At 61.9% G+C, this 16,894-nt stretch overlaps 1 protein-coding gene across 5 annotated transcripts in view; it reads left to right on the forward strand.

The window, feature by feature from the left end:
- The first annotated feature begins 629 nt into the window (after nucleotides 1-629).
- Nucleotides 630-16,894, forward strand: part of EBF4 (EBF family member 4) — a 64,303-nt gene continuing 48,038 nt past the window's right edge. For 3 of the 5 annotated variants that reach the window (XM_067533485.1, XM_067533487.1, XM_067533486.1), the window contains exon 1: nucleotides 1,403-1,536. In XM_067533485.1, the coding sequence (XP_067389586.1) occupies nucleotides 1,403-1,536 (134 nt within the window). Of the gene's footprint in view, nucleotides 884-1,402; nucleotides 1,537-16,894 lie in introns of those variants that run through there. The other 2 variants (XM_067533490.1, XM_067533488.1) reach the window with 2 other exon arrangements.

Genomic DNA, 16,894 nt, shown 5'->3' on the forward strand with positions numbered 1-16,894 from the left:
AGGTGTCGGCCTGCGACACCGAGGATGTGGGGGCCCGGTCCAGAGGAGCCCCTTTCGCCAGACGCCTTTAGGGTACAGTGCTGGAGGAGGGTCGGGTGCCTCGCCTGGATCCATGGCAGGGAGCCCTAGGAGGGGGCGCCTAGGTGGAGAATGGGGGGGGGTCTCCAGCTGGGTGGGTGCTGGGGAGCTGTAGGGGGGTCCCTTGGCATAAAATGGATTATGGGGGACCCTTTGCCTGGGGTGGGCTTAGAGGAGCCATACTGGGGCGGTCCCTAGCCAGTGGTGCTTGGGGGGGGTCCCTGTCCGCGGGGGGGGGCAGTATTGAGCTCTGGATGTGGGGGGCAGCGGTGGGGGGAATCCCTCCGGCGGGGTAGATTTGGGGGGACCTTCCAGCGGGTGGAGTGGGGAGGGGGCAGCGTTGGAGGGGGGGGTCCCCGGGAGGAGGCGATGGCGCACTCCGGGGGGGGGGGGGGGCCGCAGCCCCCCCCCCCGCCCCGGCGCTGCCCCTCGCCCCCCGCCGCGGCTCCTCCCCGCCATGATGTCAGCCTGCCCGGCTCCGGCTCCGGCCCCGCCGCCCGCCCGCCCTCCCCGGGGAGGAGGCGGCGGCGCGGGCATGGCCCGGGCCCGGCTCGGCCAGGCCGGCAGGGGACGGGGCCGCCCGGGGGGGGCGCGGAGCGGCGGCGGCGGCGCCCCGGGAGCCGGGCCGGCGGCGGCGGGGCGGCTGCTGCTGCTGCTGGTGCTGGTGCCCGGCGAGGGGCGGAGGAGCCGCGGCGGCGGCGGCGGGCGGCGGAGGGGAGGCGGGCGGCCCGGTCACCCGGGCCCGCGGGCGCCGCGGCTGCAGCTGGTCCCGCCGGGCGCCGAGCCGCCTGCCCCCCCCCGGATGGTAACCGGCCCCCGGCCCCGCTCCGCGCCCCCCGCCGCCCCGTCCCTCCCCTTCCCCCGCCGGGGTTTCTCCTTTCTTTCCTTGCCTCCCCCCCATCCCTCCTCCTCCTCCTCCCCCGCCGCGGCTCTGCACTTGGCTCCCGCTACTCCAACTTCCCTGGACCTCCCCGCACCAGCGGAGCCGCCCGCCCCTTCCCTCGGCTCGGCAGCAAACCCGCCCAGATGCCGCTGCCCTGCCCGGCGGCCGGGACAGTCGCCCCCGGCACCTGACGGGCGGAGCCGGCTGGGCGCTGGGCTCCCTCTGCCCGGCCGCGGGGGGGACTCGTCCCCCGGGTGCTTGTTTTTGTTCCGGCGGCGCTTGCCATAAGTTTGGGGGGAAACAAACTTTTTCCGTCCACCGCTTCAGCGGAGCCTGGAGTCCCCCGTCCCGTCCCGTCCCCCCGCCGCCCGGAGCGGGTCTGGGGTGCGGTGGTGCCCGCGGATTCCCCGCCCGCCCCTTCCCCTGTAAAAGGCTGTGTTGATGTTCTCCATCCAGGAGGGTTTCCCCCGAGGAGGGCTGGCCATGAAAGAGGAGCCCTTGCCCACCGGGCTGACCTCCGTCCGCTCCTGGATGCAAAGCGCGGGGATCCTGGATGCCAGCACCGCAGCCCAGAGGTAAGGGACCAGCCTGCCCGGCCCCGACGCGCTCGGTCTGTCGCTGCACGGCTCCCTGCGCCCTCACCCGCCCGGGTCTCGACCTCCGCAGGTCCGTCCTGCTGGGATAGCCCAGAGTGCTGGGCGGCACGGTGCTTGCCGGACCTCTCCAAACCTGCCTGCCCCATGGTGCGACCTCTCCAAACCTGCCCCATGGTGCTCGCCAGACCTCGCCAAACCTGCCCCATGGTGCGACCTCTCCAAACCTGCCCCATGGTGCTCGCCAGACCTGCCCCCTGGCTTTTGGCGCAGGGGGGAGTGTGTCTGTGTAAGGGAATTGTTCGTTTTATTCTGCCTGGCTTCTTTATTCTGTGAGCTGGTCGTCCAGGGCACCTCCAGAGAAGTAAATCCCGGGGCTGCCTGGAAGCAGAATGAACTGGGAGGCATTTCAGAGCCCAATTCTTTTGGCTGTTAGTACATTTTATCTTTCTCTTTTCCCTCCCCCCTCAAGTTTGGGAGGTTGAAAATGGCCATCGGTTTGTCTAAGCGCCTTCTGCCTGGTGATGATAAACCATTTAAAACCAGTCTGACACCAAGGAGAAAAATGCACTTTTTGGGGGCTGTTCTCAAAGCCGGGTAAACCCTCAGAACTTGCAGAAATATAAATGCTTTCAGATGTATCTCCCAGCAGAATCAAGCCCAGTTTAGATTGGAAGTGACAAGGGAGATCAGTTAACGTTATTAAAAAACCGAGGTTGTGTTTCCTTTCCCGAGGCAGTTGGAAAGTGTTTTGAAATTAACACTTCTGGCTGAAATGGCAGAACTGCCGTGCGCAGACAGCGGGGATCTCCAAGAGGCAGGCAAATGTGTTCTTTTTTCCTCCTCCTTTGCCTAGCATCCAGTTTTGAAACTTCATATCCATGACTCTCATGGTCAGGGAAAGTTCTCAGCACTGGTGTGTGTGTGTGGGGGGGGCTTTCCGTTTGGTTGGGTTTCTTTTGAATCTGTGACTGTATTAAAGTTCCATACCCGGCGCACAGATTTTAATGTAGAAGGGTGGCCGGCATTACTTTTCTGGTCTGTAATGCGCAAACACACACCTCTCTTTGTTGTGTGGACGGTTACATCCGTCTACAGTGGACCTGACTTTCATCCCGGTTCGATTGTTTCTCTGTGTTGGTAAATAGGAATGTGCCAATCCTGTCTCTGGGCTTGGAGCACATAGATTTTTGCTTCTTTTGATTTAAATTGGTTTTTTTTTATTGATCTTGACTGTTCTCAATGCTTTGATTTCTGCGCTCCTTGAACATTTGTGTCAGTGCAGTTACACAGAGGGGAAATTGAGATGATGAAAATAATGTGCGGTAGATAATATGCAAAGTGTGTGTGTGTGTGTGTATAACATTTAGCGTCTTCGTTGTCTTTCCAACTCACTGTGGGGCTGGATTGTCACAGGAGAGGAAAGGTGCCAGAGTATTTGGCTGTAGGCAGAATTCCCTCGCTGGGTATTTTCCTGACCTTCTGTGTGAAAGGGGAGGCAGTGAACTTGACCAAACCTTGGTCTCAGCCCTGATCTCGCTGCAGCCCTCCTTCCCTGTGGCGTGCTGCACAGCAGCTCCTGGGGTGTAATGTATCATTCCCCTCGCTCTTGCTATTCTGGACTTGGAAACTCACCTCAAACTGTCAAACCAAACTGAACTCTCCAGGGTAGAAATGCCGAGGAGACGGTACAGACCTAGGTCCTGTCTGGTCTGTCCCCGAGTGGGAAGAATAAGGTTGTTCCATTTTCTCTCTTTCCTAATTCCGAGTCGAGTCTAGTTTTAAACATCAGAAGCGAACAGGCTGAGCGGGACTGGATCTGCTCCCTGCATTTGGGTCTGGTGTTTAGGTGGAAAAATTAGACAGGCTTCTTTGAAAGCCCGATGATCGGAACCATCCGAAAGTCATATCTGCCGACGCGATCGGTCTAGCTAGCAGCTGAACCGAATCCGTTCTCTCGGCTCCATCTATTGCGCTGCGTCCCCAAAGGTTACATCGAGGCACCTTTTCTGGGCCAGATGACGCCAGGCAGAGCCGGGTAGATTAGCAGGAACGCTGCCCCCTCTCTGACACATCCCCCCAAATGGTGCCTGACCCAGGGATGAACCCAGTCAGGCCGGCCGTGGAAGGTGACTGGATAGCAAGTGTGAAAAATCAGGCTGGGATGGGAGGTGATAGGCGCCTATGTAAGGAAAAGGCCTGAATATAGGGACTGTCCTTATAAAATCAGGTCACTCTATGGCTGTGTGGGAGATGGTAGCCCACAGGAGGAGCTGACCTGTGCTAGGTTTCTGTACTTAGAGACCTGCCCTGCCTTTCCTCAGGGCTAATCCCCGTGATGATCGGCGTCCCCTTATTCCACTCCTGGCCTTGGTAGGGCCTATCCCCAGCAGCATCATTCACGCCAGGCACCCTGGGTGGCCGGCGGAACCTCAGACATCATAGCCAGGTTTAGCCAAGGGCTGCTCTTGGGTTCGCATGCCCGGGGGGCCAGGCCGGATCAGCAGGGAGGTGCGTGTGCGTATGTCCGTGTCCGAGGGTGGGTTCTGACCCTTTTAGCACTTTGCAGAGACGGAGCAATTAATCCTCCCCATCAGTCCCCGGGGAGGGAGGGCAGGGACCTAGTTCTGGAAAACTCGGATTTAAAAATGAATGCGTGAAGCAGGGCAGAATGGTGTAGGATGGAAGGGGGGAGTAGTAGATCTCCCCCCCGCCTCCCGCTGGTTGCAATAACAGGCACAACCAGACAGCTGTTCACAGGGAACCTGATGAATTCCAACCTCCCCCCCATATTACCTCGCCCAACAAAAATTACTCTTAATAAAAGATTTCCAGCCCTCCCTTGTAACCGAATCCTCCCGCTGCTCCGCAAGGGGCTGGGTTGACTTCTGAGGTCAGCGGGGGGAGAAGGTTTGCACTTAGACAGATTTCCTGCAGTGCAGAATGTGTGTTGGCTTTTGTTCCACGGATTAACTCTGGTGTGCAAATTAGTGCCCGTGGCTAATACTGGTGGCTGGCCGTGTTTGGGGGGCTGGGACGACGGGTGCAGAAACACGCGGGAGTTCTTCGAACTGCCGTTGTTAGAAAGGCACCGAGCCCCTTCCTGCAGGTGTGAGGCCGTCCTTAACTGTGCTTCCTCATCCTAATCCCGGGTGGGCGTTCTGGCCCATATCTCCCCTTTGTCAACCTCAGCTGCGGGAACAGATCAAACACAGGAACCATTGGCGCTTCTGGCTCATTGCACCTGCCTGGGAGGTTTTTCCCCCCTTTAAATCTTTCAGCATCCTTCCCCAAGTTTGTTTTCCCCCCTTAACTCCCAGTGCTGGGCGAGTCCCTCTCCCTGACTTCAGAGAATTTTTACCAGGCAAAATCACAGTTCCCCGGAGCCGGGTTTCCAGCCCAGGTTTTGGCAAGAGGGGCCACTGAACCCTTATTTAGTACTTGGAGGACAGCAGCATTGCCAGCCGGCCAGGCATTTCCAAACACACCGAGGGGATCACAGGCAAAGACAATAAGCCGCACAGGAAGGGTTGCGGGGGGGAGATGAATGCGCTGGGCCAAGCCCTCTGCTAGTGTACATCAGCGTGGGTCAGGATCCGGCAGGCTGGATTGTCCTCCATGGCGCGTTCTCTAGCTGGGTGGGGTTCTCGTGCAGGGTCGGGGGGGCCGGGGGGACCACGGCCGGGGGTGTTGCAGAGAACGGCAGAGGGGACGTTCTGTGTCACAGGGGCACTGTGGGGCGGGGGCGAAGTGGACAAGCAGAGGCTGGCACCCCTGGCCGGGAGCGTGCTGTGAGACCAGCCGGTAGCAGAGCAGCACGGGGCCGTGGAGGGGAGGACGAGAAACCAGAATCTGTTGCGACGGAAAAGAGCAGCATGACTCCCATGTTCAAACTGATGGCGCCAGACCCGCTGCTGATTTACGCCCGCCGAGGACCTGGCCCCGCGCGTGCACAGGCAGCAGGGGGCAGCTCTGCTGAGCAAATCGTCGGAGAGCTGGGGGGTGGCTCTCACCCCCCCCCCAACTGCCTCCGTTCTGCTCTGCCTCGGAACCACACGCCAGAGGCCTGCCCCTGCCTTCCTGGCATGCCTCGAGTTCCCTTCCGCTCGAGTGGGACCCCGGATCGGCCCTTGGAGAGGGGTCACACGCTTCCCGCAGCCAGTCCACTGAGTGAGTGCTGGAGAACATGCCCTGCCCTGGTGTCGCCGGAGTTCCCCTCCCATGCTCGCTTTGTCCGATCCCCCTTCGTGGAGCCACGACAGTGAAACGGCGCCGGGCACCCCAGGAGGCCGTGTGTGCACGCAAGGTGCTGTGCATGGTGAAAGCCGGGCTCCCCTGAGAGAAGAGAATCCCAGCGCCCCATTTCCGGGGGGGTTAGACCTGGACCAGCCGAGGAAAGAGTCAGGCCGGAAACCCGAATGACAGCCTGGCAGCGTGTGCATCTCTGGCTCGGCAGCGAATATCCCAGCCCCACCGTTTCTAGCCCCACCACACAAGAGCCAGGGGTTTCCAGCCCAGGCCCAGCTGGGTGGCCGCTGTGGGAGCCGTGGCTGATGGTGGAGATGCCGCGGGAGGTTCCTGAAGTTGGCCGGCTTTGCCCATTTGCACCGGCACGTCTCACAATGTCTTTCATGAACAGGTCCAGCCAGCGCACATGACATGCGTGTGACAGGCGTGGCACGCAGGCGGACCCGCGTGTGGACATGGACCGCACGCCCACGTTCGCACTCTGAAATCAGCAGCAGTTGGGGCTTGCGTCTGGGATTTTCTCTGTCTGACTGTCAGGCTCTTTGTTACATGCTCCTGGGGCGGCTCGGCTCGGCTCTGCTCGGGGACCAGTTGGCAGGAGTGAAATCACGCGAGTCGCCAGCTACGACGACCTGTCAGCTCCCATCCACCCCTGGCGAATGCAGCATCCCTGCTCTCCAGTGGGCGCTCGGTAAATAAAACCAGTGTCGCGTCCGGGTGGCCTGTGAAGATCCGAAGGGCCGGGTCCCAGCTGGTGTAAATCAGTGGCTCCATCAGTTGCTGCTGGCTTACGCTAGCTGGGGATCTGTCCCCTCCCCCCACCCTCCCCGCTCTGGAATTAATGAAGGAAGACGCTCGGCAGCGTAATTGCATCCTGGAGGATCCGTGAATGGAGGCTGGTGCTTTCCTGTAACAGACATTCGCTGGTCTCGTCTGCTAGGAAATGCTCTGATTTCCTTTAATAATTAATGGCAGGCAGGCTCAGCACTCAGAGCACCGGGCCTGGTGATGCTGAGAACAGGGAGGCAGCGATTAGCCGCGTGACAGCGGCCCAGTCGCTTGGAGTTTGTTTGTTTGTTTGTTTTCCCTCCTTCCCTCTCTGCTCGAGCTGCCGAGGCTGGGGGGATGGCATGGGATTCAAGGCCGGCAGGAAAGGTTGCGTGCCTGGATGCCAGCTCCCGGGAGCTGGGAGACACGGGCGCTTCTGCCGGGGGATTGCAGCGCTTCACATTAGACAGGGCAGAGCAGCAGGGAAGCGCCTGCAAGGAACCAGATCAGCACCAAGCAGGGTGGGGCAGAATAAGCTCCGGCTGTAAAACACAGGGTGATCGTCTGGGGCCATCCCCGTGCAGTGTGTGGATGTGCGCGTCCAGACGCCTCTTCCCTAGTAAAGTCCCCATGTGTGCGGTTCAGCTCCTGGTTTAACTTCAGTCTCTGCTGGGTTAGCCGGGGGAGAGGGGCGGCAAGACTGCGGCGGGAGCAGCTGGGACGTGGCTGGGAGCTGCAGGACGCGCGCCCGTGGTCATCGACTAGCACGTGGTCGCACCCAGTGGTTGGGGCTGGATTTTGAAAAGGGCCCGGGCTGGATTATTCCCGACGCCGGTTTCGGGCTACGCGGCCATGCGAGGCCAGCCCCAGAGCTGACGGCAAAGGGCCCGGGCTGCCAGGCTGACTCACACGAGTCGTGGGGCACGGGGAGAGCAGGGCTGCTCCCACGGTTGTGTCACACGTGGGCGTGCGTTTGCAGGCCTGGAGCGAGGCGCGGCCAGGCTGACGGCCCCGTCCGAGGAGCAAAGCCTGCAGTCCTGGCTCTGCTCAGACGTCGAGGCCCTGGGCGCCTGGCCCCTTTGCAGTGCTCTGGGCAGGAGATTACCGGCTCACACCCACCTTAGCGCCCGTCAGCCTGTGGGAAGGGGCTCTGTATAAATGACCATCAACCCCAGGGCAGGGCAGAACAGAGCACCGAGTGCGGGGCTAGGCTGGCCCCTTTTCTCCAGTTCCCCCGGCCCCTCCCGTCATGGCTGCTTTATTTCCGGTGGAAAACGAGAGGCGAGGTTGGAGTCAAATCACCCCCCACAACTAGCAGCCTTGTTGTTTTGCCTGAAACTTCCAAACCCGCCCAGGAGCATCTGAGTGCAATGGCCAGAGACGAATCCCTGCAAGCGGCTGGGAACGCGGCGCCCGGCAGAGGGAGGGCGGCGAGGGCTTTTGACGAGCAGCCTACCTGTTTTCCGTCTTATTTATTCATGAGAAACACGGCGGCTAAACAGGCCTTTTACCTGCTGCGAAGATCACAGAGGGAGCGATGGAGCTGGGCCCCGTTCCCCTCAGCCGCTGAACTGTGAGAGACGGGCCCGCTGCCTTTCCGGCGGGGACTCTGCAAGGGACCAGAAAGCAAAGGGGAGGCTGCCGCGCGCCGGGGCAGGCGCTGGTGGAAGGGCCGGTGCGGTTCAGTTACCGGGCGTCATGCCGCAGCAGTGCGAGCGTCCGAGTCCAATCCTTGAGCGACCACGCTTGCCGCAGACGGTGCAGGCGTCGGGGGCAGGACAGGAGGCTGAAGCCGGTGCGCTGTTGGGGCTGGAGACCTGCGGCACTTTCCTCTTGCACCCACCTCGCTTCAGCCCCTCTGACCCCTGCGGGCGGCTGCAGTTTCCCAGAGATGTCTGGCAACAATTTTCCATCCCTCGCGCAAATGTCCTCGAACCTCAGCCTGGACCGGCCCCAGCCGCCTTGGAGCGCTGGCAGGTTCTCCTTCGAGGAGATCGGGCAGGTAGGGTGCCACAAATGAACAGAGGTCAGCTCGCTCGCTCGCTCGCTTTCTGCCAACCAAGGGGATCGTTCGTTTATTTTCTTCTTCCAACGTGGATCTTTTTAAGCCTACACCTTCCCCCACCCCGTGCCCAGCTTATAAACCAAGAAACTCCAGCAAGGCTCTGACAAGCCGGATGGTTCCAGGGGTCCCCATGTGAAGATCTGGCTAACCAGGGGGCTGGCCAGAAGACATGGACCTCCGCACCCAGGGCTCCCCCAGCCGAGCTCCGAGTTAGGAGAGCTGGGCCGGATGCCCCCATCCTGCTATGATGGTGGAGTCCGGCCACACCCTGGCCCGGGGCACTGGAGGTGAAAGGATCCTCCTGTGGCTCAGACCGTGAGATTTTTCTCAGCAGGGTTTGGCTGGTGGAGGTTTGACAGTGGGTGTCTGGGCAGCTCCTCGTCTGTCCAACATCGGGACTGAGCGAATAGCAGAATGGCTTCTCCCGGGAAGGTTTGCTGAATTTCCGACCGATCCTCTTGTGTTCCCTCTCTGTGGATGTTGGAGCCCTGAGGTGCTCTAGCTAAGGGGCTGGCTGGCCCCTCGTCACAGTATCACACGCTTTCCTGGGTTTATCCTCAGGCACCCCTAGGAGGCAGGGCAGCGCTATTGTCCCCATCATACAGAGGGGAAACTGAGGCACGGAGCGACAGGCCCAAGGTCACACAAGGCATCTGTGGCAGAGCAGGGAATTGAACGTAGGTCTCCTGAGTCCCCATCCACAGCCCTCTCCTCGTGGGCGCCCTCCTCCCCCTTCCTGAGGCATGCACACAGGAGACGCTTGTCACGCTGTCTGGATGGGGGGGCCCCTGAGGTGTATTCAGGAGCTCCGATTGCTCCTTTCTACACCAGTCTTGTGTCACGCGGGCTGGCTTGAGTGGGGGAGCATTTAGTGTATTGTGTGAGATCAGCATGGCAGAATCATGATAATGCGTGTGAGGTACGTCATGTCAGGTACTGTTAGGGGGGATGTATCGTGCTGAGTAAGATAATAATACTTGTCTTCATGTAGTATATGTGAAGTGGAAGTTATGGATGTATTGCTATTTCTGTATGTCAATTTGGGCTGGCTGGGACATACCTCAGACAGAGAGGCGGCAAGACAATAGCCTGCTTAATGGCCCATCAAGACACTCACAGATGGGAGGGGCCCAAGCACACCTGAAGAGACATCAGGATTGGCCCATGTGACTCTGGACTCCAGTTTGGCTACCCTAGGCACGGACGGGTCACAGTGGCATAGTCGACTGAAAATGCCAAGGGCAGGGCAGGCTGTAAATGGAGAGCAGATTCTCCCAGCACTGGTGTGTGACACTGAAGTCAGACTTCCCAACCAGCCACAAACTGCGCTTCTGAATCCCCACAGAAACCAGTACACAAATGCCCACAGCCCCCTTCACTGCATTGCAGTTCCTGGCTCCTAAATCAGCACTAGGTCCAGTAAAGAGACCAGTTACTAGAACTCTCTGCTCTTTGCTAAAAAGGTTCCCTCTGACCCCAAGGGGTCAGCCACAGCACCAGGTCAATATAAGTCTGGATCTTACCTAAAATCCCACGCTGCCAGCCAATCCTTTAGTAGCTAACACTAAAAGTTTATTGTAAAAAGAAAGAAAGAAACCATGAGAGAAATGTTAAAAGGTCAAACCAAATCCGATACATACAAATGATTGAAAGTCCAGATACATCAGGTTTCTAGAAGAGATGTGGAGTTGCAGCTTGTTCAGTTCTCCTGGTACATCCAGTACCTGGATGGGTTTAAGTCCTTCGGTTCAGCTGCAGCATGAATTGATCCAGAGGTCGGTGTGTGTCTGCAGCTGGACAGGAATATAGACAAAACTGACATACAACAATATCAAAGACCTCCATAACTTCCATTTCACATATAACACATGAACATGAGCTTTAGCATCTTACTCAGCACGATACATCCCGCCTAACAGTACCTGGCATGACGTACCTCACACGCATTATCATGACTCTGCCATGCTGATCTCACACAATTACTAAATGCCCTCCCCACTCAAGCCAGCCCTTGTGACAACGCTGACGCTGCGTGCAGACGTGCGCCAGGAGCATTCGCGCGGGAGCGTTTGCACGTCGCCGTGTTCTCAGCCAATGGGGGGAGATGGAGGCTGTCACGTGGCCCACGGGGCTAGCGCTGGGCATGTGGGAGATTGTTGGCCGACAGGCGGCCTGTGGAGAAGCTGCCGGCAGGGGCCTGGCAAGAGCCAGGGAGACCCGCGTGTTCCCTGCACGGCCCGGGGCGGAGGGGGGCGGTCGTGGGAAGCGGGTCGCCCAGCCCTGGCTCTGGAAGGCAGAGCCAGAGGATGAGCAGCAACGAAAGGCGGGTCGAGCTGGTTCTGCCGACGCCAGCCCAGAGTCACAGCTGGCGCGGCTCCGTTCAAGTCAACGGAAGTCGGCCCAGAGGCACCGGCCGGGGATCCGGCCCGGGATCCGGGACAAACCGGCGCCGCTGAAATCAGTGGGAGTTTTGCTGTTGACTTGAACGCGAGCAGGGCCAGCTGCCGTGGGTTCTCCTCTCCGCCCCAGCGTGAGCTGCAGGCGGGAACCGGACCCACCCAGGGGGCAGCGGGGCCGTTTCTCTGCCCGGCTGCTCTCCCTGCCAGGCCCCCTTGATTTCTGACCCACTCCTGCTTGCGCTGAGAAACGGGCTCGGGGTCCTCGGCTGGGCCGGCACTGCCGGAGCGTGGCCAGGAAGGGCCTTGGGACGGCTCTGCCGGCATCACCTGGTGGGGGCGGGGGGGGTCACACAGAGGGGACCTCTAGGTCTCTGTCTGAGCCCGGTGGCAACCGCCAGGTTTCTGGGGCGCCCCTAGTGGGGAACTGGGCCTAAACTGCTGCCTTGGACAAGAGCGGGTCCATCGGGGGGTGAAAAAGCAGCCGAGCGGCCTGAGGGCAAAGGCGGAGACGCGCTGCCCGCGTGTGCCTGAGGCAGGGCAGTGGGGCCCCAGAGACTGGCAGGGGGCGTTGTGCCCCTCCAGGGGCCCAGCATCCTCTGGGAGCTGCAGGAAGGCAGTGGGGACGCCCCGGTTGGCACCGCCTGGCACTGCTGCTCGGTGGCCCCGGGTGAGCTGAGTTTGGGGGGTCTCTGTCCAGTTCCTAGTGCCACCAGCACAGCAGGCTGCTTTGTCAGCAGAGCCACAGCGGGGAGGGGGGGGGCGGGAGCTGGCCCTTGGAGAGTATCCCCCGGCCCCCCGGTTGAGGGGCGAGGCACGGCACTGGAGGGACAGTGTGGGGAAGGTGCTCACAGCATCTGTCCCCTCCCTGGCCTGTGGCTATCTTGGCTCCATAGCCCACCCAGCTGCAGGGCAGCGCTGTGTAGTGGGAAGGGAGCAGGGTTGGGGGGGAGAGGACGGCACCCATGGGTCCTGCCTGGCCCGGCCCTTGGCCTGGGACTGGAGTGCAGAGCTCCTGAGAGATCCTAGGACTGACCGACAGGGCTGGACAGACAGACATGACAGGGTCACAGTCTGGTGGCACCTGGACGGGCAGGAGAGCCTGGGCATCGCCGGAGTAGGCTGGCCGGGAGAGCTGGGGGGTGGAGGTGTGCACGGCGCGCAGGTCAGGTTGTGTAGCTCTGTGTGTGTGTGTGTGTGTGTGTGTGTGTGTGTGTGTGTGTAATTAGGGGGAGAGCCGGCTCGTGCGTCTCATGGCATGTGGTGTTGCTCTGAAAGCCCCAGCTCCTGGAGTCAAGGGAGCGGTGCAGAGACAAGCTCAGATTCACATGCAAAGTCCGTTTCTGGCCCGCCTGGTGGTGGGACACTTGGAAACGCGACCCCAGGCCGGCAGAGGGGGAGGCCCCACGTGTGGCATTTGTGAAGCCTGCTGAGTTTTAAGCCGATCTCATGATTTTTGAAGACTAGGATTGGCCCCCCCCATCCCACCACCCCCAGGAGCAAACCCCAAACAGCTGTTTCCGGCATGAAAGGGGGCGTGTGGTGTTTAAAATCACACACAGTATCTCACACCCAACTTTCGTATGCACATCTGGTGCGCAGGGAGACGGTTGCCAGGCCGCAGCGGCGCCCTGTCTCGGCTCGGGGTAACCTAGGTACAGGCGGCCAGGCTGAGGTGGGGGGCTCTGCCCTCGTGACAGCCTGTGGCCGTGCAGCTCTCCGCGGCTCTGACTTCGCTGCTTGCCGAGGCTGCCTGGGACCTGCTGGATTAGGGCTGGGCTCCTCCTGAGCTGAAGGATAATCTCCCTCAGCAGTATAGGGCCCATGACACATAACCAGCAGTTCTGATCCTGTCTGGCGGAGGTCAGGGGGCGGGCACACGCCAGCCAGCTCACGAATAGCGGCGCGTGCATCGTTGCAGTGTCTGCTGCTATCTTACGCCCTGGCAGCGCTGCGGGTGGGCCAGGAAGCGCCCGGACCCTGGTCAGGGGCCGAGCCGAGGTGCGGCAGGGGGAGCTGGGGCCTGACTGACTGTGTGGAGACGGGGCTCTCCCAGATAAACAGGGGGTTGATGGATCCCTTTGCCTCGTAGTTCCCCACACTGGGGTTCTGACTGGAATGGCTGTGCCGCCTGGGGAGAGATCCCCAACATGGACATTTAGGGGTTCCTGCATCTGGTCCAGTCTCCTGGGGTCCCCCTTCTCCCCTCCACATGGGCCAGGACAGCCACCGCCCCGCTGCGAAGGGCCAGAGCTGGTTTCTACCCTGCCCTGTGCATGTGGAGGCAGGGCCAGGAATCGTGGGAGGACGGGGAGACCTGGGCTGGGAATCGGTCGGGAAGGTAACGTTTAGCCAGCGTTACCCAGCCCCTCGCTGTCACAAGTCCAGCGTGAGTGGGGCAAGCTTCGCACAAGCCGTCTGGCCGGTGCCCCTCACTCCTGACCCACAGCCCCCTGCTATCCCAGCCCTGAGTCCCCCCAGCCCTGCCGGTGCCCCTCACTCCCGACCTGCAGCCCCCCTGGATTTCTACGACGTGTGCAGTGATTTGCTGATCGGTCTAAGGCAGCTGATTGATTGTGTCCACGCGGTGACCTGGAGCGGGGCGGGCGCCTTCTCCTTGGGCAGGGCAGGGTCTGACGGCAGAGGGAGACCCTGGCTGGGGCTGCCCCGTTGACGTCCGTGGTGAAACCCTCACTGGCTTCTCAGGGACGAGCTCAGAGCCCCAGAGATGGAGAGAGGGGTCGCGGCCCCACCCTGCAGGGAGCTGGGCTCCCTCGCACCCAGGGCCCTGAGGGGGTCTCACACCCTGTCCGTCCGTCTGTCCTGTTACCGCAGCATCGAGGCTCCATGGACAGTGGGTCTGCCCGATGCCCCTACCCGGAATAGCCTCATCCTGGCCCCTCTGCCTGGGGGGTTGCCCAGGGGCCAGTGCATGCCAGGGTGGGGGGAGGCTGCAGCCGCTCGCCTGGCCTGGGCCAGCTGGGACCCGGGCAGGAGCAAATTCCTGGTGCACGTCCCCCGGGGCCCACAGCTGGTGATGTTTATCGGCTGGGCCCGGCGCCGCATGGGGCCAGCTGAGTGCCCCGGCTGGCACCGGCGGCTGGGCAGATGTCCCCGGAGCCTTGCACCCCTTCTTTGTTCCCTGCCAGCCTGGGCAACGGCAGTCCCCACGGCCCCCCCCTGCAGGAGACCTCACTGCGTGGGCAGGGGCGTTAAGGGCGGGGCCCGGCTGGTGCCAGCGAGGCAGATGTTGGTCCCACAAGGAGGAAAGCAGACGCCGCTGGCCCGGGAGCCACCCGCCGGGCCCCGGGGACTCCCTGATGTCGGCAGAGGGGCTCAGCTGGGGCTGGGGGCGTGTCCCCACAGGTTCCCCGGGCTGGCGTGGGCATCTCGGTTCTGCACACACGGGGCTAGCCCCGGCAGTGTGGGGCAGGGGAGTCGCTGCCGCGTGGGGCAAAGCTCCATCGTTTGGCTCTGCTCCGGCCCCGGCCAGCCCAGCCCCCAGTGGGAGATGGGGCCAGAGAAACAAACCGAGTAACTCCAGCTGTTTCACCCTCTCCCCAGACAGCCCCCCCCCGGCCGGGCCCCGTCCCAGCCAGCGCCTGTCCCGCAGCCCCGTGGGCGGCTGCTCGTTGGTCACTTGCCAGGAGGAATTATTTCTGATAAGTGTTTATTTGCTACGGCGTCAACCCCGTCACCCGCTGGGTGCGGTGCGGCTGGCCTGGATCGGGGCCAGAGCCTGCTGTGTGTCATGCCGGGCACCGGAGAGCAGAGTCTGTCCCAGTGGTGCAAAGTGTCCACGTGGGGTCACCGTGGGGCGGCGGGAGGCGGGTGGACGCGTCCCCGGAGGTTTCATCACATGACGTCGTCTTTCGTTCAGGGTTCATCTCTCCAGGAGGATTCTGGAGGCTTGGCAGGGCTGGCTCGGCCGGGTCAGGGGCAGCCCCGTGGGTACGAGGGCAGGGGGCGGGTGCAGCCTTCGGGCTTTTGTCGCGGATCTTGCACCGTTTGGGGTTTTGCTCCTGGAGGCGGGGTCAGGAGAGACCCTGAGCGCTAGGTTTCGAGAAGCGAGTCTCTGGCTGTCCCGCGTGTGGCCCCGGCGTGAACTGAAGCCCCAGAAACCGGAAAGTGAATAAAATGGCCTGGTTTTTTGGTGGTCAACTCAGGAGTTTTGAACGCTTGGGCTTGGCAGTGCTGCGTGTCCCCCCAGGAGTGCCCGTGTGCTGCTCCTACCCTGCGCACGCCAGCGGGAAGCCAGAGAACAGCCCGTCTGCAATCTGCTGGCTGGACGAATCTTCTCCCCTTCCTGCGCTAAGCTGGGGCAGAGCGTTGCAGTGTGCTTTTAAACAGCTGCCCCAGGCTGTTTCAGAGGTGGCTGCCTGGTGGTGATAGGTGAAGTGATTCTTGTGTGTGCAAAGCCTGCAAAGCATTTTGGGATCTGTCAGGGTGTGAAAGGCGTTACCTGGTTCTGGCTAAGCAGGGTCTGAAAGCGGTGCGGTGCCGGCAGGAGCTTGGAACCTGGCGTGAAATCAGTTCGTCGTTCCCAGTCGCTGTGGGTCTCCATTTAGGCATGAACCAATCCCTCGGTACTCGTCACCGGTGGTTTCAGTGGCTCCCAGTGACCAAGGGCTGGTTTGTGTGAAATGCCAGGTCTGCAGCTCACGCCAAGGGGCCCAGCCCCAAGCCCTTCCCTCGCTTCCAGGAGCAAAGGAACACGGGGTCCCCACCGGCCGTAGCCCTGCAACAGCAAACCGCTTCGTCTGATCGACGGTCTGCTCCAGCCGTGCCGCAGATGGGGGGCGAGAGGCTGCAGGTGGGGAGTGAGGGGCACTGGCAGGGCTGGGGGCGGGGCCCAGGGCTGGGATAGGAGGGGGTTGTGGGTCGGGAGTGAGGGGCAGGGGTGGGGGGCCCCGATTGCCCTTCAGAGAAAGCAAGCCGGCCTGGCAGAACCAAGGCCCCTGGGGACCCGGAGAGCTGGGAGGCAGGGCTGGAGAGCAGGAGGCTGGGCGACCCACACATCAGGAGCCTGGCGGGGGGCTGGGGATGGGGGTGGCTGGGCCGTGAAGGCCGGGGTGCAGCACAGAAATCTCCGGGGAGGGCACGAGAGATGCTCAGGACGGTCCTTTGGCCTGGACGGCTGAGAGCCGAGAGGCAGGGCTGGCGCGGCGGCATCTGTGCCCATGTGGGGCAGCCCTGCCCAGCTGGGGCAACGCGACGCTTTGCGCCCGCTCGCAAACCTCCAGGGCTGGGCCAGGTTCAGGCCCCAGGTCACATCCTGGCTCTGCCACTGATTCCCCTGGGGGACCTTGGGCAAGTCCCTGCACTGCCCCGTGCCTCAGTTTCCTGTCTGTTGAAGGGGCTCCCAGCCCTGCCCTGCTGTGCACGGGGGCGTGTGGGTGAATCCCCTAGTGCACGGAGCTGTTCCTGTCCCTAGTCCCCTGGCGCCGGCTGCTGCAGATCTCAGACAAGCGTCTCTTGCCGTGTTTCCACCCTGGGGGTCCCTGGAGTGCAAAGCTGGGTGGAAATGGGGACGGGGAAGCATCAGCCGGGCCCAGTCCAGCCTCATGGCTGGTGGCTCACCCTGGCTGCGGACACAGGCCTGGGGCGGGGGCTGGGTTGTCTCTGAGCGAGGCCCCTTCTGTCGCCACCAGGGTCTCAGCCCCCCGCCGCGTTGCACTCACCACCCGGGCAGGGCTGGTCGGGCCTTGGCCGCGCTAGGTGCTGTACAGAGCTGGCCCCTGCACCTCCTCCTTGCCAGCCGGTCTCCGCCTGGCCCCCACAGGTGGGCAGGGGCCGAGGCTGACGAGGGAGCCTGTGCTGTGCTCGGGAGAGGAGGGCTGGAGCCCCGCTCGGTGGGGCCGTG

The sequence above is a fragment of the Emydura macquarii genome, unplaced genomic scaffold (genome assembly GCF_026122565.2).
Source record: "Emydura macquarii macquarii isolate MOO-44397 ecotype Brisbane River unplaced genomic scaffold, CSIRO-AGI_Emac_v2 contig_3345, whole genome shotgun sequence".
NCBI lineage: Eukaryota > Metazoa > Chordata > Testudines > Chelidae > Emydura > Emydura macquarii.